At 53.9% G+C, this 23,509-nt stretch overlaps 7 protein-coding genes across 7 annotated transcripts; 3 read left to right on the top strand and 4 right to left on the bottom strand.

The window, feature by feature from the left end:
• Positions 1 to 128: 128 nt before the first annotated feature.
• On the bottom strand, positions 129 to 1,817 carry BO66DRAFT_391150 (putative RNA binding protein Rnp24). Its single transcript, XM_025647187.1, has one exon. It carries the CDS (start codon positions 1,686 to 1,688, stop codon positions 582 to 584), a length of 1,107 nt encoding a protein of 368 aa, XP_025504811.1. The 5' UTR covers positions 1,689 to 1,817; the 3' UTR covers positions 129 to 581.
• Positions 1,818 to 1,964: 147 nt separating this feature from the next.
• On the top strand, positions 1,965 to 5,097 carry BO66DRAFT_419857 (exosome non-catalytic core subunit RRP4). Its single transcript, XM_025649842.1, has 5 exons — positions 1,965 to 2,207; positions 2,270 to 2,386; positions 2,443 to 3,252; positions 3,794 to 4,015; positions 4,096 to 5,097. Exons 1-5 carry the CDS (start codon positions 2,113 to 2,115, stop codon positions 5,030 to 5,032), a joined length of 2,181 nt encoding a protein of 726 aa, XP_025504810.1. The 5' UTR covers positions 1,965 to 2,112; the 3' UTR covers positions 5,033 to 5,097.
• A 515-nt stretch (positions 5,098 to 5,612) lies between these two features.
• BO66DRAFT_347905 (IFRD domain-containing protein) lies at positions 5,613 to 7,949 on the top strand. The gene is made up of 2 exons (XM_025644636.1): positions 5,613 to 6,126; positions 6,283 to 7,949. The coding sequence occupies exons 1-2, from the start codon at positions 5,933 to 5,935 to the stop codon at positions 7,550 to 7,552; spliced, it is 1,464 nt and encodes a 487-aa protein (XP_025504809.1). The 5' UTR covers positions 5,613 to 5,932; the 3' UTR covers positions 7,553 to 7,949.
• Positions 7,950 to 8,080: 131 nt separating this feature from the next.
• On the bottom strand, positions 8,081 to 11,173 carry BO66DRAFT_470744 (oxysterol-binding protein related protein OSH3; the record flags this gene model as incomplete). Its single annotated transcript, XM_025652814.1, has 2 exons — positions 11,108 to 11,173; positions 8,081 to 11,053 (listed from the first exon to the last, which is right to left on the bottom strand). The coding sequence occupies exons 1-2, from the start codon at positions 11,141 to 11,143 to the stop codon at positions 8,081 to 8,083; spliced, it is 3,009 nt and encodes a 1,002-aa protein (XP_025504808.1). The 5' UTR covers positions 11,144 to 11,173.
• An 814-nt stretch (positions 11,174 to 11,987) lies between these two features.
• On the bottom strand, positions 11,988 to 16,790 carry spt6 (chromatin-remodeling histone chaperone SPT6). Its single transcript, XM_025653445.1, has 4 exons — positions 16,491 to 16,790; positions 16,244 to 16,417; positions 12,525 to 16,176; positions 11,988 to 12,464 (listed from the first exon to the last, which is right to left on the bottom strand). Exons 1-4 carry the CDS (start codon positions 16,665 to 16,667, stop codon positions 12,214 to 12,216), a joined length of 4,254 nt encoding a protein of 1,417 aa, XP_025504807.1. The 5' UTR covers positions 16,668 to 16,790; the 3' UTR covers positions 11,988 to 12,213.
• A 1,281-nt stretch (positions 16,791 to 18,071) lies between these two features.
• ste7 (MAP kinase kinase Ste7) lies at positions 18,072 to 20,216 on the top strand. Its single transcript, XM_025653444.1, has 4 exons — positions 18,072 to 18,501; positions 18,559 to 18,716; positions 18,800 to 19,337; positions 19,394 to 20,216. Exons 1-4 carry the CDS (start codon positions 18,214 to 18,216, stop codon positions 20,033 to 20,035), a joined length of 1,626 nt encoding a protein of 541 aa, XP_025504806.1. The 5' UTR covers positions 18,072 to 18,213; the 3' UTR covers positions 20,036 to 20,216.
• A 396-nt stretch (positions 20,217 to 20,612) lies between these two features.
• On the bottom strand, positions 20,613 to 23,498 carry BO66DRAFT_391144 (uncharacterized protein). The gene is made up of 2 exons (XM_025647186.1): positions 21,445 to 23,498; positions 20,613 to 21,378 (listed from the first exon to the last, which is right to left on the bottom strand). The coding sequence occupies exons 1-2, from the start codon at positions 23,460 to 23,462 to the stop codon at positions 20,985 to 20,987; spliced, it is 2,412 nt and encodes an 803-aa protein (XP_025504805.1). The 5' UTR covers positions 23,463 to 23,498; the 3' UTR covers positions 20,613 to 20,984.
• Positions 23,499 to 23,509: the final 11 nt, after the last annotated feature.

Raw genomic sequence — 23,509 nt, 5'->3', positions numbered from 1 at the left:
GTACCCAAGCTTCTCCTGCGTTAATCTCACTCGTTTACGTCCCAATTAGTCAATATTCAATTGACTAGTTTGATAATTAGATGCGAGAGATTGATGGTCTTCGACCGACCAAATCTGATGGATTTGTGATATAAATGACAACGATTGCAATGATCAGCTGGTTCTTTGATACGAAGCTAATCAATCATTTTCATTCCGAAATCATCGTAAGGGTATAAGTCCCTTCTTCCTGCAATCTGCCTTGGATCCACACCCTCCTTCCCCTTCCCTTCTGCTACAAGTCTATATACATACACGGTACTTATGCGTACCAGCGGAACCGGTGGAGTATCAGTCCAATGAATGGAGTCGAGGAAATACCTCCTTCCCCGTGCAATTCAGACCAAGCGACAAGCGACTCTCGACCATGCAAGGCTTGACCAGCTCACAATCTCGCGCGTTATCGATGAGTGACAATCAACGGCCAGAGTACACAGTTGAGGGTCTCCCTCCAGTATCGTTCTTCATTTTAAGGCCAACGTCCGACCCTCAAAGCCTGTCTGTCGTCCACGTGCTTGCTCTCATCGCCTTACTGATCACCTTTAATCGAAGGTGGTCTTCTTGCCCTGGGATTCAACAATGGCACCACTAAGCTTCTGCACTGTGTCCTGGTCGTATCTTGTATATTCGGGCTTCGCTTGCTTGGCTCTAGGAGGTCGTGCTTGGCGAGGCTGCTCTTCGGTGGATTCGAATTCTCCGGCCTCGGCATCGCCGGTCTCTGAGTTGTTATTTCTCTTGCCCTCGCCGTCCTTTCCGAACCGTTTCTTGTAGCGAGTAGTGGCGTCTTCGGCGAACTCCATACGCAGCCGCCGTCCCAGAAGGAAGTTCACCCAAATCTTCCTCTGCCGGGGCTTCCTGGGCTTTTTGCGCTCTTCTGGTTCGGAGTCGTCTTCCTCCTCCTCATCCTCTTTCACTAGCACATAGCCTTTCACCGCTGCTTCAGCTGCGGCAAGATCCTCAAACACCACCCAAGCGTAACCCTTGCATTTGCCGGAGTCCTGGAAGGTCGCCACATGTACGTTAGCCACAGTACCGCATTGAGCGAAATGTTCCTCAATGGATTCTTTGGTGGCGTCAAAGCCGAGGTTGCCGACAAATATGCGTTTGGAGGGGGCATGGCCGGATGCTGCAGAGCCCGTTTGACCGTCTTCCTTGGGTTTATCTGGCCTTCCAGCAAAGCTCTTTGCATCCTTGATAAGCACGCGACGACCCGTTAGGAGCTGCTCACTGAGGCCAATTGCCTCTTCGGCCGCCTTCTGAGTGGAGAAGTCGACATAAGCGAAGCCCTTGTTCTGAGATTTTCCGAACTTTTCCGCGCCCTTGGGCATATGTATGCGTGTAATGGTCGTGTCCGCGAAGGAGCAGTTGCTCGTCAAGAAGGTGCGCAGATCATCCTTCGTGACAGAAAAGGCAAGATTTCCAATCCAGACACCGTGATCTGAACGCTTTTGGGGGGCAGTAGTAGGTTTTTCGACAGCGGCCACCGCTTCAGTCTCTGTGGTAGACTCGGAGGGCTTTGCAGTGGCTGCTTTCTTCGCTTTGCGCAAAGCTTTCTTCGATGGCGGCTCAGGGGCAGAGACGTCGATCTCGATCTCTTCAACGTCTGTGAGCTTGCGCTTCTTTTGGGTTCCTTCCCCAATGCTAGCCATGACTATGATTGCACAAATTCGGGACCTGACAGAACTATGCCGTATAAGTGAATTTGAAGGTCGCAATCAAGAATTATGAAGAGTTATCACAACAAAGAATGAGAAGCATGCGTGAATAGCTCTTGTCGCAGTCGGAGATAATTTTTTTTTTCTCCATTCCCTATCGCTTTTCTTTGCGGCGGGCAGAAACACTCCGCCTTATCAACTCTGGGTCTGGGCTTGGCGGAATCCTCTTCCAGCCCGATTCGCCGGTCCTGCAAAGGGAGTGACCCCAGTGTCAAACACTCACATAAGTTGAATCTCACTCCTCCCTTAATCAGTTTCCCTAGCCTCCTAATTTTAGAACGCCTCAACCCTTCCAACAACAGGAAAAGGGAAAAGAATTGAATCCACTCTTCATTCTCCATTGTGCTGCGTGTTCGTCATGTCTCAAACACTTGACGAGACAAGATCGGTGGCTGAAAGTCTGCCGGATGCCTCCGTCGGCGCCCCTACTCGGCAGTCCTACAAGTCTTTCAAGTGAGCATAGTTCTATAGCAGCATGGTCCTTAGGCCACTAGCTAATCATGATCGCCAATCAGAAAGAAGTTTGCGAAGCTCAAAATGAAGTTCGAAATGCAGATGGGGGAAAGCGAGGCGCTCATTCGCGAAGGATTGCGCATCGAGGATCTTTCTAAGAGAATCCAGGAACAGAATGAGTATGCATTCATCGCCCTCGCCTGATTGATTTCCATCGATACTGACAGTGCTACAGTCAACTTCTAGAGGTTCTGCTTGAATTCAACGACAGCCTCCACGTGTCTCCCAGTCTACGATACGACTTGAGTGCGCCAGGAGATGAGACCTTCCTGCCACCTCCCGATCGAGATATTCCAGCCTCCTACAATGATCCCGCCATCGCGGGATCCATGCTAAAGGATGCCAAAGGTCGTATGGCTGCTGGTCGGATGAATGCTCATGCCTATCGTGAACTGGAGGACGACGTTCGGCGAAGCAAAGCGTTTGCACCGCGCCTACAGTACACGTCCCTAACTCAGGTGCCCCATTCTGCACCTTTGTCCGACAATCAAGCTGAGGATCATTATCCCGCCCACGAGCTTGGATTCCTGACTCCTGAGCATGAGACCGAGTACTACCTGGCGTTGGATGCCAAACTGGGCGATGAGAGTGCCATCGAGCAGCTGGTGTCTATGCCGAGTAAATCAACCCTCGTCGAACGTACGCGGGATGCCAATTTACGTATACCGATATCCGTGCATAACTGGCTTCGCCGAAATCAGCCACAAATTTTCCTTCAAGACAACGAGAACGCTTCCGAGAAGTCTGGCTCTCGGCCCTCGCGTGCGTCTAAGAGAGCCACGGCCCAGGCTCGAAAGGACGACGATATGTATGATGACGATGGCTCTTATATGGAGACTGCATCGACCACTGGGGGTGCCAAGGGAAAACGTAAGCGGGATGAAGACAGTGGATATCGGCCTAAGGGTGGCAGCAGTCGTCCAAGCCGGAAGAAGAAGGACAAGGACGATGATGGTTCTACTCCTGCGAAGCGGACATCGAAGCGGTCCTCGGGCATAAATGCTTGAGCCCACAGTATCTCATCTAGCGTCATTTTTTGGGGGGGGGGGAGGAATGGCCGGCAGTATCGGACTGGGACTCAGGACTTGGGTGAGACTCCTACGTATAGTAGTTATAGAGGATCTTATGTTGGTCGGTTTTGTACTCTAATCAAGCCTGCACTTCGATAAAACGTTATGCAAAACTGACATCTTCCTCTGGCGACTGAGCTTCTCTCTCACGTAGTCAATCAATGTTTGTAGTCCTTTTGTGTTTACAAAAAAGCAAAGAGCCATTATAGAAATATTTCATTAATGGAAAGGGTTGTGGTAGGCTATACTTGGAGTGAATGCTAAAGTAGCAAGATTCACGTGAATCTCCACCAGAAGTTTGTCTGGTTTGTTCCCGGTCCGGAAAGTCTTCGCAGAATGACCGACGAGAAAGCAACGAATGTAACCACCTCCCAGCATTTCCCGTCCGACCCAATTGGAGAAAATTTACCTTACCATCTACATCATTGATTATTTGCTACTCGATAACCTTTAAAGCATGGCTATTACAATTCTGCCCCCGGTGGTGGAAGATGTTGACCTGACCAGTTTCGACTCCGACTCAGATGCCATGTCCGTCGATTCGGATGGCGGCGTAGAATTGGCGGCAGGCAGTTCATCCAGACCCAACAAGCGTCAACGGTTGGTTGAAGGCACCAATATTGTCGCCGGAGTCTTGACACCGGGTGAGGTTGTCACTGATGATCCGCAATGGATGAGGTTCGTAACCCTGCAACAACCGTCATCTCTTCTTTTTTGACCACCATGGCTAATGCATTTTGTTCCACCCCTCGGCGCAGAGGTCATGGTACCTATACAAACCCGCTATCAATTTCAATCATCGCCACTGTTGCCGGTACCGTGCAGAAGACCAACAAGCTGCTTTCCGTCCAGCCCCTCCGTGCACGATACACTCCAGAGATCGGTGACCTGGTGGTAGGGCGCATTGTCGAAGTACAGTCCCGCCGGTGGAAAGTCGATGTCGCCGCTCCATTACTCGCTCAACTGCCTCTCTCGGCAATCAACCTACCGGGAGGTATCCTCCGCCGCCGCACAAGCGCCGACGAACTGCAGATTCGAACGTTCTTCAGCGAAGGAGACTTGGTCGTGGCTGAGGTCCAAAGTGTACATTCGGATGGAGGCGCTTCGCTTCACACGCGGTCTCTGAAGTACGGGAAACTGAGGAATGGCGTGTTCCTCGCTGTGACGGGCACGGGCGGCAGTGGCGCATCTAGCTCGACTGTCAAGGGTGGTGTAGGAAGCGCGGCAGCTGCGACGGGCGCAGTCGGCGGTGTGGTTCGGTCACGGAGGCAGGTTTGGACCGTCAGCACAGCCAATGGGGGCGGAGATGTCGATGTAATTCTGGGGGTGAACGGCTATATCTGGATCTCGAAGCACGCAGACGGTGCAACGGCGGCCTCGTCGACGACAGAAAACGTTTCGATCACGCGCATGGAAGAAATGGTGTCGAGCTCGATCTACTCCAGTCAGAACGACGAGATCCCGCCACAGACGAGACGCGAGATCGCCCGGTTGGCGCAGTGCATCCGAGTGTTGGTAAACGGAGGTATCCGGGTGGATGAGGAGACAGTAATGAGCGCATATGAGGCCAGTCTTCAAGTGGATCTGGAACTGGGCGATGACGAGGACGAAGATGACCGGCGCCGAGAGGGAAGAGAGTACCTGGAGGGCAGCAAAGCGCAGCGTGTCCTTGAGTTGGTCTTGCAACGGAAATAAGGGTGTTTGAGGGTAATTTCTTTTTTGTATACATAGATGACTACGATTACTCTTGATAAGATGTTAAGATACCCCCTCACTCCCTTCTTCTACTGGATCTCCTTCTTTTCTTCCGTCTTGCAAGATAAGACACAGTCAGCAATAACTTTGAACCTCAGTATGATTAACTATGAATAGTTGTATGGGTATGTATTGTTCCAGGAAAAATGATTGCCTCCCAGCGATAAGGCCTAACCCCGCATCACGTGGTGATAGAACGGGCATTGATTGGCAGTCTTCTTGAGAGAGAGAGAGAGAGAGAGAGAGAGAGAGAGGACAATCGGAAGGGTGAGAATAGCTCCGTAGATTCACGAAAACCACATGCCACATGCTTCATGCAAAAGGGCAAATAACAAACAAATGAATGGTCAGTAAAGAACTTTGGAGGACTGTCTGTAATGTAATATACGGTACGGTACGGTACACAATAGGGCCGAGGGCGGGAACCACTCACTCACCAGTTGACTTGACTGACTTTCTCCGTCCTCTATTCGGATTTCTTTTCTTCTTCTCTTTCTTCTTCTCCTCTAATCCACTTCTTTCTCTCTCTCTCTTTTCTTCCTTCAATCGAAGAAGAATCTCTCCTTCTCAAACTTACCATGTCATTTGTCTCCGAAGAAATCTTTTTACAATCGACATCTTCTATACCTCTAGCATAGCTTCTTTCCCTCACCCTCTCCATTCTCACCAGACAACCCTTACTTACTTCTCGACCCATTCTCCAAACCTAAGGCTATATAACCCGCCTGTCAGGGTCCAAACAAGCACAGGGGAGAAAAAAAAAAGACCAACCTTTTCCCCCTTGATTTGCCACAGCGGCCATTCTCTTCACATCTCTGCTCTGCCTACTACAAAATCACCATGCCAGACTTACGTCGTCAGGTGTTGGAGAGCGGCAAGACGATCTCTCGCAAGGCCGCCTCTCGTGAAGGCTCGCGCCGCACATCGCGCACCGCCTCCGCCCAAAACTCTCGTCCTTCGTCGCGGCCGACCAGTCGCTATGGCTCGGATGAAGAAGATGCAGGAAACCTAAGCGATGAGACCACTGCTTTGAGGTGAGCTCTTTTTCCTCTTTTTCCCTTTCTGCCGGTTATTCTTTATCCTTCCTTCCCTAATCTGTGTGCTCTATGCGCCGCCCGCTTCCCCGGGATGACATCATCGTCAACTTTCGAAATTTCTTGGCCTGACTAATGCTGATTCGGACGTTATAGCATTGGCTCGTTGGATGACCTCACTGAAGATCCCGATCAGGACACCAACAACTGGACGCAGGAACTCGACGATGTCGTTGCTGACATCCTCGACCGCAAGCGTAGCAGTATCCTAAGTCGTGAGGAGGCCTACGCCGCGTTCTGTCGCCTGGCCAAGTCCCATTACGTCGAGGATCACATTCGTAGCCAGGTCTCTGATCTGCTGGCGGCCTTCTGCCGCAGTGTCAAGTTCGAGTCCAGCGTGCGCGAGACAACACTAGCTCTGCGCGCCCTCGAGCTCTTGGCCATCACGGCCTTTGACAACACTATCTATGAGAATGTCGAGTCACTCCTATCCCGCAGCATTCGGGACTCCACCTCGACCTCGATCAAAGCCGCTGCCATCCACTGTCTTGGTGTCTGCACTATGTTCGGTGGTGCTGGTGAAGACGGCATCCTCGACCAGATGACCTTCTTCCTCGACATCGTGGCCTCCGATGGCCAGTCTATTGACGCCCCGGATGATGCCAACAGTGTTACGGCCGCGTTGCAGGAATGGGGAATGCTCGCGACAGAGATTGACGATCTCGAAGGTGAGAGTGAGGATGCTGTGCAAATCTTCATGGATCAGCTGGACAGCGGCGACTCGGGCGTGCAAGTCGCCGCTGGGGAGAATATTGCGCTCCTCTATGAAAAGAGCTATACCGAGCAGGAAGACGACGAAGACGAGGAAGACGAGGAAGGCCATTCCAATGACGCCGACTCCGACGAAGAGTCCTTCTTATCGCCCGGCGAGCGGTCCGGCCCCAAGCTCATCAAGCGCTACAATGCCTACCACAACACCCACGAGCTCGAACAGCAATTGCAGTCGTTGGCCACAATCCACAACAAACGCATCAGCAAACGCGACAAGAAGAGCCTGCACAGCAATTTCACCTCCATCTTAACCACCGTTACCAACCCACGGCGAGGGCCCATGTATAACACCGCCATTGATCAAGACACGAACCGGCGTTACGGCAGCAAGTTGACCGTCAAGGTCGGCAGCCAGGGTGTTATGAACATTGACCGGTGGTGGAAGTGGATCCGTCTGAACTCGCTCCGTCGCATCTTGCAGGGTGGGTTTGCCGCCCATTACTTCCAGGGAAACCGTGCCGTCCTCGATAATCTCCCCGTGATGGTGCGCATGAACTTCGCCTCTTCCTCAGATCGTAGCGCTGCGAAACGCGCCGCCAAATCCCGGAATAACCGCCGATGGGCTGTCCATGATCACTCCGATGAAGAATATTAGTCAAAATTAGATCTTCGCGATGTGCGCTTTTTCCTTTACTCTATTACATGCTTTTCTTTTTTCTTCTTTTCTCTTCTTTTCTTTTCTTTTTTTTTCTTGCAAGATTCAGATTCCTTTTATCTGCCCTGCATCTCGATTGATCATATTTGCCATTTACACAACCTCATATAGTTACGGTAGATATCGGCGGGTTCTTGTGCCTGACTTCTTTGCATTCTTCAGATTCCTGTCCCAGCTTCTTGTGTTACTCGTTCCATGCCTAGTGTGGAAATGCAGAGCGAATTGTCCTTCTAGTTTATGGATTTTCCTTGCATAGTCTGCTTTGACTTGCAAAAATACATATGGCTAGCTAGCATATTTACCGGGAATCAATAAAAACGAGCACCCTAGCTAGCTCAACCTGTGAAAAGGCACACATACAGCGTAAGCGCGGTGGGGAAACAACGGTCTATTTCATAGAATCAGAACCCGAGATATTAGATCGTGTATGTATGTATGGAGGCCAGAAGGTTCGGGGTTTCGGGGGCATTAGGCCTCAAAGACCGGCACCACGCCAGTCCAGGCTTTCTTGGCCCTTTCTTCCCAGTAGCCCTCCTTTCCGGGCTTCAATCGCCATGTAACCTCACCGCCCTCGGGCGCATTGTCCACCTGTGCAAACCAGCGCGGCGTCCACTGCTCGCCAGCCGACTCCATCGCACGGCGACGGGCGCGTTGCCCTTCCTCAAGTTGAACCTTCAACTCCTCGGCACGGTCGACATCCCCATCCTCGAGGGCGCGCTGATCCGGTCGCAGCCGTGAATCCGTCGCCGGAAGCTGTTCCGCCTCAATCGGGGTTATCTCATTCAAGCTCGCCGCGAACGCCGTCAAGCCATAGTGCTTAGGGGCATTGGGGACGAGCGGGCCCGCATTCCAGGCTGCTGTGCCAGTTGGCGAACCGTTTTTAGTGAGCTGAAGGGAGGTCGTCCATGTGCCTGTCAATCCGAGGCCAAGGTCACGGCCGCCAGCATCAACGGTCTTGGTACTAACTTCTTCACTGCGCCCGGAAAACATACCGCCGGCTTTGAAGGTTGATACTGTCTTGTGGCCGGTCGTCTCATTGACGACGGTAGTCTCGCCGACCGGTTCGACGTACTTCTCACCAGCAATAATGTTGCGCAGGAACGAGGTTGCCGAAGCCCAGCTGTAGTGTTCTCCAGTGGTATGAAGCGTGAGGCGAATGCGACCCTCTGTCACGATCTCGGCAGATTTCCCCCAGAATTTCTGGGTGGGCATGGGGGACTGCGTCAGACTCCATTCCGGGCCGTCGGCCTGGTACGCGAGCTGGACGGGTCGGTGGGAGACTTTCTCGGCGATGAATCGAAATCCCAAATCCTCACGTACCAATTCGTAGGTCTCGCCGAGCATAGGGTTGAAGGGCTTACGGATGGCGCGCTCCCGGACACGATTGCTTGATAACGGCGACAATGCAAACGCAGTCACGTATACGAGCCGCTCCACTGGATCAGAGACATTGGCAGCTTTGTCAAGTAGCGTTGAGTACTCAAGGACCTCGGCCGCACGCTGCAGCAGAGAAAGAGGCTCATTGGAGGAAACAGGCATAGAAATCTGGGACAGATCCTTGCCAACATTCTTGCGCAGGAACCCGATGAGACTCGGCGGCATTACTGTTGGGGCAGTGATATTCTCGCGCCGTGGCACCGGTTTCAGAGGCAATGGCGTTAGCGATTTGGGCCGCACCGGGAACAGCGGCGATGACTGGTCATGGCTATCGCTTGTCTCTTCTGGAATCGTTTCATCATCATCACTGTCCGAGGGTGCATCGTCTGCGACGACGTCTTCCTTGGCCAGTGTTGAGGAGATGGCGTTGCCATTGGTCTTCCCGCCGCGAGGATCTTCATCCTCGCTGTTGGTATCACCCTGAATGGTGAGTAGGGCCGAGGTATGGCCGTCATCCACAGCATCGAAGAACTCTTGCGACATATCGGATTCAAAGCTATGCCGTGACTGCAGCGACCGGCCAGGCTGACGACGGCGATGCTTGGTCTCGGCGATGAGACTGGAGAATTCGCTGACGACGTGGTCTAGGTCCCGTAGGACGGCCATCAGATGCTCGTGGATCTCGTTCATGTGGTCGGGGTGACTGGCGATGCTGCCGGGCTTGCGATCGCCATGAACCGAGGACGAATCAAAGGCGCCCGGAATGGCCAGCTGGGAGGACATGGAATTCATGGTGGTACTGCGCTTAACGGTGGGCTGGACGGTGGCACTGCTCTTGCGCCTCCAGAACGGCCTTCGGCCATCATTGGGCTCTTCTCCACTCATATCGGTTGGGGTACGGTGAGGGCTCGGAGAGCGGCCGGGGGGCCGGTCCGGGCCTAGATACTTTGGATCGGTGTCCTTAGCCAGGCGCCGGACAGCATCACGCGTGCCGGACACCTTGCTAACCAAACTCTCAACTTGCTCCCAATCTCTTTCATCGGCAGCGTTGGCGTGTACGCGCTGGGAAGGGACCCGCAACAGCGGCTCCGATGGGTGGTTGGGGTCTTCGGCCGAGCTTTTGGAAGAGGACGCCCGTTCCAAAGCACGCTTCCAGGCAGCGAACTCTTGATCATTACTAGCGCGAAGATGCCAGACTTCCGTACCCGAATCAATCGAGATCTCGCGCGACTGCTGGTTGCAGGCAACTGCGGCCAGGTTGAGAGGTATAGAGCCGCGCAGGGCGGACGAGTTCCGGTCGTGATAGTAGGATAGGGTAGAGGAGGTGAAGTCGAGCGAGAAAAAACGGCGCGCCCATCCCTGGTGGCGCTTCCGCCTTCGCTTCTGCAACAAACCCGTATAGGTTTGAGCCGAGTCGATCTCAGTGGGTTGAGACGGCGGCGGAGGGGGCAGCATGCTGTTGCCCCGACGGCGCGCTGGCAGGGGCTTTCCGGCCTCGGCTATCGCTGCAGAATCAGCGGTGCCCTGCTGTGGTTGACTCGCTGCGTGCGGCACTGGGACTGACTGTGGCGGTAGAGCTGTTGGGTAGGTGAGCAGGACGAGGGTCACGGTCTTGGAGATCTGCTTGGAGAATGTATTATCGAAGACAAGCCCGTAGTTACCTCCCTCGTTGGCAGGGACATCATAGGTGCCGCGGACTATACGTTCGGCCTCACATCTTCCAAGCCACTGGACTTGCTTCAGCCCAATGCCGGTTAAGCGCTCAATTATGGAGCCATTGGCGCGTCCGCCGGTGTTGGCGGTGATCGGGTCGGGTGATTCGGATCTGGGAGTGTCGGCGGTCGCGGGGAGGTTTGTGTTCGACCCAAGGAGGGCGGAATTGCCAGGATGTTTGAAGATACCGAAGTTGATCGATTTTTTATGTGGTTGGATGCTCCATGAGATAGTGTGACAGGCTTTGACAGCAACCCAGCGGACAAAGTAGGACTGGCACGCAGTAGAGTTGGGGGTCAGCCTCAGCACGATCTGATCGGCGCGGAGATACCGATGCAAGGCGAAGATCGACTCGGGATCAAAGGGAATAGGGGGACACGAGCGCGTCAGTCATCCATCCCTTACCTTGCTGTGGATCTCCAACTCCTCCATGGCAGCCATGACGGATGCGGGGAAGCAACGATGAGGGGGGGTCCGGGGCCGCAGGCAGGTCAATTGAGGCTGGTGAACAAGCAAGAAGATTTGACCGTTTCAAGAATAATTTAGGGGTGAAGATGTTGATGACGGAGAGTGCTGACTTGGAGGGACTTGGTGGGGGGGAAGGGCTTAAGAACAAGGCTGACAAAGAGAATCGAGGGCGAGGCTCAGCTGCACGAGGGGTGGTCAGCAGGAGGAGAGATTCCCTTGTTACAGGGTCACTCACTCGGACCAGAGGGTTCAGGTCGAATTGAGAAGCATTGAGTGATGAAGGTATAGTAAAGTTGATTTCAAGAGGGAGGGGAATGTTCTAATTGACGAGGAGGTGGTGAAGGTGAAGGTGAAGGTGGAGATGAGAAGGTGGAGGTGGAGGAAGAGACGAGAAGAACAAGGAAGGAAGGAAGAAAGGGTTCAACTCAACTTAGGGGGAAAAGCTCCCCGAAACAGCAGAGATTCAGAGAGACGCGGCAGGTCAGCCGAGAACAACCTTGGACTGACTCTGCTTTATACTGCCTCTACTGCCTCCACTGCCTCCACTGCCTCTACTCTGTATCTACACTTCTTCTCATCTCCTCATTTTTGAGTCCCCTCCCCCTCCGGTCGGTCGGTCGGTCGGTCACAGCAAACAGAAACAACCCCGAATCTTGGTAGAGAGAAAATTAATGAGAAAATCATCAATACAATGCCAGTCAATTAAGAGCTATTCCGAGATACATCCCGGTACTGTATAGATTCCCATAATAGCACAAGAAGTGAGTAAACCCAATGATGCATTCCCGCAACCTGATGCAAGGACAACCATAGAAGATTCATACGACAAAATGGGATCAATGCCAATGAAAACCGGAATGAATTACACGAGAATGGGAGAATCAGAATAGAAACGTGTGAAGACGAAGAGGGAGATGAAGAAGAAGAAGAAGAAGAAGAAGAAGAAGAAGAAGAAGCGACAATCCATCCTCCCTAATTTCCTTCCTTCCAAGCAGTTACCAACCCAAATATTACACAAGTATACACAAGAGAAGTTCCTCTCCTTAACGACGCCTGCCCGCCTGCATGTTGGTAAACAGCAGCTTGAAGCCATTGCACAATGCCCGCATGTCGGGATAAGGGTTGCGCTGCAACTCATATCCCTGAGGGATCACCTTGACTGGCCAGCTGTGCGTCGAAGCATTCTCCCCCGCCTTGAAGCACAGGAAGAAGTAGCCTGCATGCTTGGGGTCTAGACAGAACGCGTAGGCCGACCGGCGCGGATTGGCCTTCGTGTAAGTCTCCAGCCAGGAGTCTGCGGAGGGGCGCGTTAGCAAGACGAAAGAGAACAGGCACAAAAGACAGTAAAACTTACAAGTGGCATCCCGGGTGCCGTCCTGATATTTTTCATGCAGCATCATCTCGTCCACCTTCTTGGCCATTGCCTTGACATGGTTGAAGATCAAGTCGTCCAGATCACTGTACGTGTAGCGACCGCCCACCTTCAACGTTCGGCCCACTGAGAACTCGTTCTCCTTATCCAGCTCGAGAACATCGATGTGCTGGAAAACACCATCCGCCACCTTCCATGTAACGGCCAGATGGTCTGGACCTTTGGACGAGGGCCGAATAACCACGTCACCTCGGCCCTGAGATCCCAAGAACTCCTCAGCCTGCGTCGAGTTGAACGGCCGGAACAACGGATGCTTGATGACACGCATCGTTCGGCCGCCACTCTGAGTCGTCTCCTGCATAGCCTCTCGGTCCTCATGCTCTTGTCGATCGTCCCATTCGCCCTGCAGCCGATCGCCCGGTGTCCGATGGGACGGCCGGCTGACCTGTTCCTCGCGCAGCGACACATTACACGAGAATGTCTTTCGGTTCAGGAACAAGATCTTCGCCGACACTGTTTGATGCGGCTGATACAGGGCTCGCACAGGAATGTCGTAGCGATCAGTCAGCTCCGATTCCGGCACCAGCGCATCGATACCGCAGTCCAGCTTGCCGTCAATGTGGTCATCGGTCACCCGCTTGATCGAGATAGGCACCACCATCCCCTCTGCAAGCGTCTCGGTTGTCTCGCCCGTCAGCATGGTAAAAATATCATCAGTGCTGAGGAAGACGTATTGTTTCCGCAATTCTTCGTACGGTTGCTGTAACTCGGCGCGAATCGTTTCGAGCGTCGCCCGCTTGCGCTGATTCAAGTTCTTTTCTAACTGCTCCGCATATTCCTCCAGGATCAGGTCGTTCACACGATCCTGCGCTTCCTCTCGGAAGAGCTTGCGCACGATCGCTCCGGGCCCGTTCTCGTCGGTTTCTGCCTTGATGTCTTCCTCGTCCAGCTCCAATGCATCGGCCGCCATCTTGCGTGCAATGTCATAATCTTCCGGATGCACACGAGTGTTATCAAGGGGATCGGCATCGGGATCGGCATTCTCAAAGTCGATGTACAGGAAACTGGCGCAGTTGTTCCAAACCTTGACGCCCATGGCTGGATACTGCGCATTCACGCCCAACAGTTCGACCCGGTTGTTCACCACGCCGCCGTTCATGTTTACGATTTTCAACAAATGGGCGGCCTTGCGCGGACCCAAGCCACAGACGTAGGGCAGCAAATTAGCTGCTGCCGGATCCGTCACCGCTTCGTTGAGGTCAACGCCCACCAGGTTGACCATATCGACCAGTGCCGTCTCCAACTGCTTCAACAGCAAGTCTTGCGAGATCAGCTGCTGGCCAGGCTTGAACTGGATTGACACAATGTCACGGCCGAGCGAGGCGTATTCCTTGAGCGGACTTTGCAGATACTTGGCCAGAGCGACGCAGTAATGGGTCAGGGGACCGAAGCTGGGGTGATCCTTCTTCGCGCGCTCACTGTGTTGATAGAGACGGGCCACTTCGTCGTTGACAATAACCACTTCCAAGGGGTCAGTGGCTGTCTCGTCCCGGTCATCAGTGTAAGGTGCGCCACAAAGATTGCGCTTGTCCACCAGCTCGGTCAACAGCTTGTACAGGCGGCGCGTTTCCGGTGTGTTGCCGGAGACACCAATGACATCCGGACGGCGACGACTGACCAGGCTGATAAAGGCTTCAACATCTTTGCCATCGGCTACACTGCGCTCACGGTCTCCAACCGAAAGATCCACGAACTTTCCGTTCTCCAGCACCCGACCGTCTTCTTCGACGTAGGCCCAGTGAATGGGCTCCCGTCCCACCACACCGGAGCCGGTAGATAGGGTCAGCACGCGGGGCACGGTGCCCAGAACCATTCCCTTGGGCTTGTAAGGAGCCTGGTCCAGCCGATATGAGAAGGTTTCACGGCACTCCTTGGCCACAGAGTTCTCGCACTCTTGACGGAGGTTCTCCTTCACACTGCGATTAATTAAACGCTCCAACTTGCCCAGCGCTAGATCTAAGACGTCGCGTCGAGTCCGGTTCCATACGTCCGCCAGCTCGCTGTAATTATCGGATTCAATGTCTGCGTATAGACGTTGCCGGAAGTGGTCAAAGTTCTCAAAGCGAACCTTGACATCGACCAGACCCTCTTCTTCGGCCTTGAGCATGCGCAGGTACATCTCCGGCCGGCGGGCAATGTCGCTCAGTTGTTGGTTTCGGAGATATTTGAATTCGTAGTAAGGATGCTGCTCATCAATGCGCCGCAGGCCCTTCTCTGTCCGGAAGCAGTCCACTACACCACTCATATAATACGCCTGCCTGACTACCTTGCGCATCTTTGGACTCATGACAATCTCCTCGGCGAACATGGTCTTGGCGGCCTTGACCACATGGGAGGAGTTCGAGAAGTCGTTATCCACAAAGGAATCTGCCAGCTCTTCCGGGCGTTCGGCGGGATCCTCGGTGTATTGCCGCCGGCCTTCCTTGAGGGCATTCTGGGCGAAGGCATCGGCCGTAATGCCGAATGCGCGGACGAGGCCGTACGCCTTACCGTTCCGGACGCGCTCAAAGAATGTCTTGCTGGTTGCTTTCCGGCGATGGGTCTCCCCGGTGTTGTCTCCATTGGCAAGGGTCAAATCGCGCAGATGGGACGCGTACTGAAAGTGGAGGTAGTCCTGAACATCCTGTAACTCTTCCATGCTAGTGGCGGTCGATAGCATCTCGAACACGATCTCATCGTTGATGTTGAACAGACTCTGTAAGTTATCATAGGTCTTTTGAATGGTTGTACGTTTCTCCACCAAAGCTTTGAACTTGAGGTCATTATCGAAGATCTCCCAGAGGTCGGTCATGTTCAGGAGCTTCTCAGCCTTAGTGGTGTATTGCGAGGAATCGGCGTCGAGGCCTGCCCCATCGACGGGAACTTTCACAGCGTGGATCATGTAGTCTTTGCGATGTTGGAAGATGAAGGGAACTTCCCAGTCATCCGTCACAAGGAATTCGAGCACCTTGGCGACCGACCGTTGAAAGGGCTCACGCAGCTCGGGCTCGATGCGCTTCTTAAGAAGCATCAGGTTCGAGATCCAGGCTGCCTCCTCGCGGAACTGATCCTCGGTCAAGACAACATTGCGATAAGGCTTGCGGGCAATTTGGTGGCGTTCAGGCTCATCCAATAACCGGATCTGGTTATCCTCCTCAGTCAACATCTTCTCGGCCAGCTGCGATGGTTCGAAAACATCCTTGAGATCCAAATGCTTTTCCTCGTCCTCTTCCTGTTCTTCTTCTTGCTCCTCCATCTCGAGAGCAAACAGGTACTCATTGCCGTCTCCGAAGGCGGCGCGCATATCATCGAGCGCATTCTCATCCAGACCAGTCGCATCTGTGACCCCCAGACCACCCTTGGATGTGCGGGCAACCTCATAGTCCTCGCGTTCACGCTGGACTTCCTCGTCAGAGAAGACATCCTCTTCGATAAAATCGTCCATCTCGTCGTGCATGGGCCTCCGGTGGCCGGATCGTCCGTAGTCGCCGGCCGGCTCCTCATCCTCATCGGAATTAAAGATATCGTCGATGCCCTGGGATGGTTGTCGTAGATCGCGATCTTTGTGTCCACGCTTAAGACGCTTAAATTTGGGCTAATTCCAGCAGGTTGTGTTAGTACGCGCGACAGGAGTTGTGCCCATGACGATGCGCTAGACATACCTCTGCTGCGGATGAAGACTGGAACCTCGGAGGTAGTTCACCGATGAGCTCTAGATCTTCTTCATCCAAATGTTCATCCTCGCGCTCACGATCCCTTTGTTTCCTCTTCTCCCGCCGGCGCTCGGCGCGCTCTTCTAATTCTTCATCCTCATCGACAATGAATCCTTCACGAACCTAACACGGAGAACGAAAGTCAACGCAGGAGCCAAGGAATTGCGCGCCGAGGTCAGTTCTTCCAAGGACTTACTGCACGGGCAGCCTCTTCATCATCATCATCCTCCTCCTCTTCTTCACTGGAGTCGTATTGATTGTTGTTGGTGCCAGCACCCTCTCGGACATCGCCGTCATAGTCGTCGGCCAACTCCTCGTCATTCTCATCGTCATCGATCATCGCCTCCCCCTCAACCAAGTCGCGTGCACTCATAGTGTGTTACGGTGTTACGTGTCCGGGGAGCTGGGAGGTGAATCGACTTCCTGCAATCTGCAAGAGATGGAGGAGAAAGGGAAGTTGAAATGGGCCGCTGCGGGGAGAATGCTCAAAAAGGATGGAAGCAGAAGCTTGACGAACAGTTGAATGGAAGGTCGACCCCTGGGGAACACGAGAGAAGAAGCCAAAGAACCGACAAGAGAGAGATTTGAGGGGTGAGACGGGGGGGAAGAGAGTGAAGTAAATGAGGAGCTGGTCTGGGAAGTGGTGGACTGGGAATCGAGTGATTGATTCAACACGGGCAGAAGCAGAGACGAGGCTGCTGCTGTGGCGCGGCTGGCTTTCTCTTTCACCGCTCAGGAAGATGTGGCTGGAATGGGAGAATGGGAGAATGGGGCGGGTGCACGTGATAGACATAATACAGCCTTCCACAACTACCCCAAGTGCAGTTTGATAGATCGAGCATGTCACATGACAATATTACGAGAGTCAGTTACTAGTTCATTTCTTGGGAAGACCAGAACAATTCGGTTTTCTTGACATTCTAAATTTACTCCTAGACTACCACCTGGATGGACTTTATTCTAGATGGAGTTCGACTCCCAGACAGAAACTAGTGTGGCGGAACCCCGCCAGTGAGTGACTCTCCCCCTGTTTCACTACTCCGTAGTAGTACCGGAGGCACAGTAGTTACCTTCAACTGTCCAGGCACTGAGAAAGAAAAATCAGATTTTTATTCCCTGTTTTTTTTTCCCTTAGTGCTTCTAAGAAGAAAATAGGATGATAACAAAAAAACGAGAGGTCATCTTGTTTTTCCAAAAAAAAAAAAAAAGAAAAGAAAAGAAAAAAGAAAAGAAAAGAAAAGAAAAGCAAAGAAAAGAGACTAAAAGGAAAGATGCATAAGTAGGCTGCTGCCCAAGTAGAACCAGTCCGGATAGATAAATGGATTGAAGAATAGATCCAAATAACTAGTTAAACCTATTTACTTGGCTATTTGGCTATTTGGCTATTTGATTAATGTTATTATTGTCAGTTTAGCTTGGAGGAAGTGGACTACTACTACTACTGCTACTACTAAGTTACTAGAAAGTACTTCCTTCCACCACCGTTTCCTTCTTTCACCACCACCAACTCTTCTCCCCCCTCATCCTCCTTCTCTTCTACTCCTCCTCCTCTGCCAAATCCTTATCTCTCGTTTCCCTACTCAACACCCCCCTGCTGATTATAATCACTCATCGCCTTTGATCTCTCCTCCGTGAAATTGCACCTCCCTAATGTTCCGCATCTTGTAACCGACCCCCGATCATCCAGCTGAACGCCCCCCCCCTCCCCACCTGTTCTTCCGGCTTTAGACGCTCGGCGCTTGTCCGGGTCGCAGCGCCGTCCGAGCCACTTTCAACCACAACTGTCGGTCTGCCTAATTACACAGTTTCGCTTCTACTGCGATCTCTAGCATTATTTATCCTCTTCATTACGGCGGCCTCGTCACGCCGCCTTCATTCCCTCCGCCTCTCCCCCCCACCGGTCCCCGTCATCAGTCGCCATGGCCGACCAGTTCAAAGCACGCACCCTGAAGCGCAAGAATGTCAAGGGACTTGCCTTGAATGCTGCTCCCAAACCCGCCTCAAACCCAAGCGATGGTGATTCTCAAGCTTCCGGCGCTGTCGGCAACGCCGAAACCACCCGCACCGACACCCTCGAGATTGGCCTGGAGTTTCGACTTGACCTGCGGAGTGAAGATCTCATTACTTTGAAGGAGTTAGGCGCGGGTAATGGTGGCACAGTCTCGAAGGTCATGCATGCGTCGACCAAGGTCGTCATGGCCCGGAAGGTATGCTTCTTGATACCCAGTGCACATGAAACTAGGCGATACTGATAGACGGGCTAGATCATTCGTGTCGATGCCAAGGAGAATGTGAGGAAGCAGATTCTACGAGAGCTCCAAGTGGGCCATGACTGCAACTCCCCCAACATCGTGACTTTCTACGGAGCGTTCCAGAATGAAGCTCGGGATATTGTGCTATGCATGGAATACATGGACTGTGGGTAGGTCGAGCGTCTTCTGCGGAGTTCTCCGCAAATGTATCCTTCCAACGCATTTATGGTTTGACTGGCTGACACAACAATAGCTCACTCGATCGAATTTCCAAAGACTTCGGTCCTGTTCGGGTAGACGTGCTTGGCAAGATCACCGAGTCGGTGTTGGCCGGTCTCGTCTATCTCTATGAAGTCCACCGAATCATGCATCGCGATATCAAGCCGTCTAACATCACGGTCAACTCACGCGGAAACATCAAGCTGTGCGATTTTGGTGTCGCTACCGAAATTGTCAACTCTATTGCCGATACCTTCGTAGGCACTTCGACCTACATGGCTCCTGAGCGAATCCAAGGAGGCGCTTATACAGTCCGCTCGGATGTGTGGAGTGTGGGACTGACGGTAATGGAACTGGCTGTCGGGCGCTTCCCGTTTGATGCCTCGGACTCGGCGGCAGGCGATCGCGCCAGCGCTGGCCCAATGGGGATTCTGGATCTGTTGCAGCAAATTGTGCACGAGCCTGCCCCGAAGCTGCCCAAAAGCGACGCTTTCCCACCCATCCTCCACGAGTTCGTCGCCAAGTGTCTTCTGAAGAAGGCGGAGGAGCGACCAACACCACGGGAACTTTACGTATGTCATCTCTCCATCGTTGCTTAGATGGTGCGCAAGACTGATAGTCATTCTAGGACAAAGATGCATTCCTGCAGGCCGCCAAGCGGACCCCAGTAGATCTTCAGGAATGGGCCATCAGTATGATGGAGCGACACAACCGGAAGTCATACCTCGCCCCTCCGGCGCCCAAATCACTCAAGGATGATATGCAATTCTCCTCTTCCTCTCACCAGCCCAGCCCCGCGGTCAAGCCTCCTGTTAGTAGTAAAGCCCCCGTTGGCAAACCGTCGCGCACTCCGCAGTACGCCTCTCCCTCGTCCTCGTCCGGCGATATTCCCGTCATGGGTCACGACATGCCCGCACACTACGCCCACAACTACGTTCCCGCCAACCCCTCGCCCCGGCCCCGACGAACCACTCGCTCTCCACCCATATCTTTGGAACACCTGTCGCTAGAGAACCGAGAGGAGGAGTATCGCTCTGGCCGACGGCCTTCCCGCACCCCCGTGGGTGGCCCTTCCCCGGGGTTGGAACCTCCCATGCATCCCATGAGCTCCCGCTCAGCGAGCTCCCACAACACTAAATCGAGAATGCCGCTGCAGTCGGCAGCTGCCCTCCCCGTGCGCTCACCGCACAACGGTCCGTCTTCGGGCTCCAGCGGCAGTGGTTCCTGGCAGCGGTCTATGCGCGGCGATCATATGACCGGTGCTGTCTAAACGAATTCATCGTTGATGCAGGACGTCTCTTTGTCTTCATGCCAACATGCTCCCCTTCCTCACCCTTTGCATCATCAAGGCGTAATTCCATCATTGGCCATCAATGTCTTCTGTCTTTCACCATTGTCCCAGCCTCTTTTATCAACCTGGCATCTCTTCTTCTATCTACATACATAGCTATACATACATGTACCCTTTTCCCTTCGATTTCTACATCATATTCTGCCTCACATTATAGCCTCCCCCAAATGCCCTGCGATCCATTCCGAGACAGTGAAAACGGTATTGGCGTTGCAGCAATTCTTTGCGTTGCGTTCAGTTGACCTTGGTTGTGAATCGTGAGGCAGGGACTCTCGGATCTCATGTTACATATTGGTTGCTTCTTCTTCCTACTCTTTCTGTCTACTTTCTTTGGCTCATTTTTTCTCCTCCTGTTGGAGCTATATTCCTCTTGGGCATGGAAAGACCTGGGCCCGACGAATGCGAACACGAGGATGATTTTGTGGGAAAGCGTACATGCGTGTCTGTAAGGTCCTGCACTAGCTGCAGGTAGCTGCACTGCGGTCGGAAGGTTTCCAAGGAGAGGGAAGGGGAAATGCCCTACTGGCCCTTATATACTGCGGAGACATGTGAAGAGCCGTTGCAATAATTGCCGGGTGACTGTATTCAAGGCCAGACTCGGAGTAAATTGTAAATAGTCCCAGTATAAACCATTACCGAGCGAGCAGGAGACAAACATTGGAAGCGAACAAGTCAATAAGCGAAGCAGTAGAACAGAATTAAAGCAAACACCGATTCCCGAAACATGCAGCAGGTTCACGATTCCCGATTACACCTAGAACAGACAAAAGAAGGAAAGACGTTAAGCATCCGTGTTTCATGGCATACTCCGGAGCCGGAGGGGGCTCTGGGACACCTTCGAGCCACACCATTCTGCAGAAGACAGCCTCTATCCATATCTCCTCCCAAGATCGGAGCCTGTAGCTGGACTGGGACCAGCAGGGGCGGGGGCGAGACTCGGCCTTGGGGCTAGCTCAACCATCGGCGTCTTGCCCCCACGAGTACTCGTTGAACCACCGCGACTCGCAGCACCCCCTCCGCGACCGGAGGTCGATGCGGTGCTGCCGGTCTTGTCATGGTCTGCTTGGTGCCGGGCAGCTTTGCTGACGCGAGCCCGGCGAGAAGTGTTGCCGCCACGCGATCCAGGACCGCGGACAGGTAGGCCAGTCTCCTGAGAGATGGGAACGGCGGCAGCCAAGGGCACTTGGTGGTGTGTGGTGACCGGGGCCCGACCGCGACCACCACGGCCCCGGCCACGGCCTCTTTTGATCGTGCCGTCCGCCCTAAATGACAAAAGAAAATCAGCAATGGCATTCAGGAAAGATCGTCAACTTTGGGTGAGTGCTCACCGTTCCACTTGCACCTTCTCGCCCTCGGGTACCAGTGGGCCACTGTAGACGAAAAATCCATCCTTGCTGGCGGCGGCCTGTTCCTGCCAGGCCAACTCACTGTCATCGACAAATGGATCATCCCGATCATATTCCTCCATCTTCTTCTTGCGTCGTTTCTTCTTGCCGTCAGTGAGCTCAGGCCCAGTGGACCGCGCGGATGCGCCGATGGCGCCATCCCCATCCATTTCACTGTCGCGGTCGACGTCAAGGGTGAGATCCTCGTCCGCACTTTCCCCGGCAGAAAATCCTCGTCCAGTCTTGTCGTTGCGCTCGAGGGCCGCTCCAGCGGCTGCGACTCGCGCTAAGCGCTCCTTTTGGGCCGCAAGTCGCGGATGTAGCGCCGCGAAGCCGTACTGTTCCTCTGCCAGGCGGGCAAAGTTGACAATTCTGTTGCCATTGCCTTTGAGTGGGATGTGAAGGATTATATTAGGGGTCCGACGCTGCGAAGCTTCGCTTGTGGAGGTGCTACCGTCCACGCCAAAGAGAGCATTGGAGATCAAGCCTGAACCTTGAGGTAATGGGGGAGGAGCTGAGTCCTTGACCGGTTTGGCAGGTTTGGGCGATGTGGCATTAGACGCTGGTGCGACTCCAGGACTGGATTTCGCATCCTTCTTAATTGCCTTGGATGCAGCAGTCGCCGAAGCGGGAGGGTCCGTATCGACATCCATCGGTGTTGGCGCGGGGGACGGCGGTGCCTTTGTAGACGGGGCGGGAGCGGGTGGTGCTGGTGCCGGTGCCGGTGCCGGCGCCGCCGCCGCCACTACCGCCGTCGGTGGTACTGATGGCGATGCTACAGGTAGGGGTGTAGAAGATGGTGTAGCGGAAACTGTTGTAGATGGTAGCTGTACCGACTGCGATGGCTCCGGGGCCGGTGCTGGTGGAGGCGGCGCAGCATAAGGAGATCGATGGGCATAAGGTGAGGTCGGTTGAGACTGTAGTTGAATAGGCACTTGAGGCGGCGTGGGTGCGGGTTTAGGAACCGCGGGGGAGGGAACATAACTGGGGGGACCTAAAACAGGAGACGCATATGGTCGGGGGGTGTATATCGATGGGGCTGCCGTTGACGGCGGATCAATAATGCTGGCAATGGCGGGTGATGCACTGGCGCGGTTGGGACGGGGAGAGATGGAATGTGTAGGAGGACTGAATGCCGGAGGGGCGGAGGCGGAAGTATCAAAGGCTGAACGAATCGGATCGAAGTTCTGGCCGCTGGTCCGCTGCGGAGGCTGAGAAGCAGTAGGCGGGGGAGGAGCATGATGATGGGGGGGTGGTGGTGGTGGTGGCACGGACGGCATCATGGTCAAATAAGGTGAAGCCGCAGGCGGGGGAGTGGGAGTGGGATGAGACGACGGAGGTCGGGATAAGGTCGCGTGGAGTGGACGCGTTGACTGCATAGGCGCCGGATGATGTGAAGGGACGCTGGGCCGTGAAGGACTAGCCCCCGGAGTGCTGGGAGTCGGAGCTGAAGCCGCGGTCACCGCAGCATTCACCAGGGGAATGGCCGAGAGGGGAGGAGTATGAAGGGCGTGTAAAGGTTGTAAAGGTACTGGGGCTGCTACTGCGGCTGTTGCGGTCGCTGCATACGGCAGAGCAGGCCCGGTCGGTCCAGGCACAGAGACAGTCGCGGGCGCCGGACTATGGTCTGGAGTGGCGGGCTCTAACTTTGGCTTCTTGCGGGCTTGTGAAGACGATGAAGCTAGATGGGCACTCGTCGTCGACAGGGACTTGTCTCGGTGGCGCCGACTGCCTCGTTTGGGCTCCTTTTCGCGATTCTCCTTGTTGGTATTGAGGTCTTGATCTTCCTCCTTCTTATCCTTCACTTTAACCGATCGGACCGTATCTTTGCGGTCGGCTTCGTGGTCGTCGTCCTTCTTGCGACGCGACCGTCGAGGGCGAGTTTCGCGAGGGGTACCGTCGTGTGTGGTGCGGGACTCGTGTTCGTCCTGGGCCGGTAGATTGGAGGGCTCGGGGGACATGATGAGCAGCAATAGACGAGTCGAGAGAGGAGGGGGGGGGAGAGAGG

Source organism: Aspergillus aculeatinus (assembly GCF_003184765.1).
Source record: "Aspergillus aculeatinus CBS 121060 unplaced genomic scaffold BO66scaffold_19, whole genome shotgun sequence".
In the NCBI taxonomy this organism is placed as follows: Eukaryota; Fungi; Ascomycota; class Eurotiomycetes; order Eurotiales; family Aspergillaceae; genus Aspergillus; species Aspergillus aculeatinus.
Note: the sequence above shows the minus strand (reverse complement) of the source record. Positions and strands in the feature narration are given on the sequence as shown.

Coding starts and splice junctions, on each gene's coding strand:
- BO66DRAFT_391150 (XM_025647187.1), bottom strand. CDS start 1,688: ATGGCTAGCATTGGGGAAGGAACCCAAAAGAAGCGCAAGCTCACAGAC.
- BO66DRAFT_419857 (XM_025649842.1), top strand. CDS start 2,113: ATGTCTCAAACACTTGACGAGACAAGATCGGTGGCTGAAAGTCTGCCG. Junction 2,208..2,269: donor CAGTCCTACAAGTCTTTCAA/GTGAGCATAGTT, acceptor ATCGCCAATCAG/AAAGAAGTTTGCGAAGCTCA. Junction 4,016..4,095: donor GATGATCCGCAATGGATGAG/GTTCGTAACCCT, acceptor CCCTCGGCGCAG/AGGTCATGGTACCTATACAA.
- BO66DRAFT_347905 (XM_025644636.1), top strand. CDS start 5,933: ATGCCAGACTTACGTCGTCAGGTGTTGGAGAGCGGCAAGACGATCTCT. Junction 6,127..6,282: donor GATGAGACCACTGCTTTGAG/GTGAGCTCTTTT, acceptor CGGACGTTATAG/CATTGGCTCGTTGGATGACC.
- spt6 (XM_025653445.1), bottom strand. CDS start 16,667: ATGAGTGCACGCGACTTGGTTGAGGGGGAGGCGATGATCGATGACGAT. Junction 16,418..16,490: donor ATGAAGAGGCTGCCCGTGCA/GTAAGTCCTTGG, acceptor TCTCCGTGTTAG/GTTCGTGAAGGATTCATTGT. Junction 12,465..12,524: donor CGGCACCCGGGATGCCACTT/GTAAGTTTTACT, acceptor GCCCCTCCGCAG/ACTCCTGGCTGGAGACTTAC.
- ste7 (XM_025653444.1), top strand. CDS start 18,214: ATGGCCGACCAGTTCAAAGCACGCACCCTGAAGCGCAAGAATGTCAAG. Junction 18,502..18,558: donor AGGTCGTCATGGCCCGGAAG/GTATGCTTCTTG, acceptor TAGACGGGCTAG/ATCATTCGTGTCGATGCCAA. Junction 18,717..18,799: donor ATGGAATACATGGACTGTGG/GTAGGTCGAGCG, acceptor ACACAACAATAG/CTCACTCGATCGAATTTCCA.
- BO66DRAFT_391144 (XM_025647186.1), bottom strand. CDS start 23,462: ATGTCCCCCGAGCCCTCCAATCTACCGGCCCAGGACGAACACGAGTCC. Junction 21,379..21,444: donor GAGAAGGTGCAAGTGGAACG/GTGAGCACTCAC, acceptor TTTGTCATTTAG/GGCGGACGGCACGATCAAAA.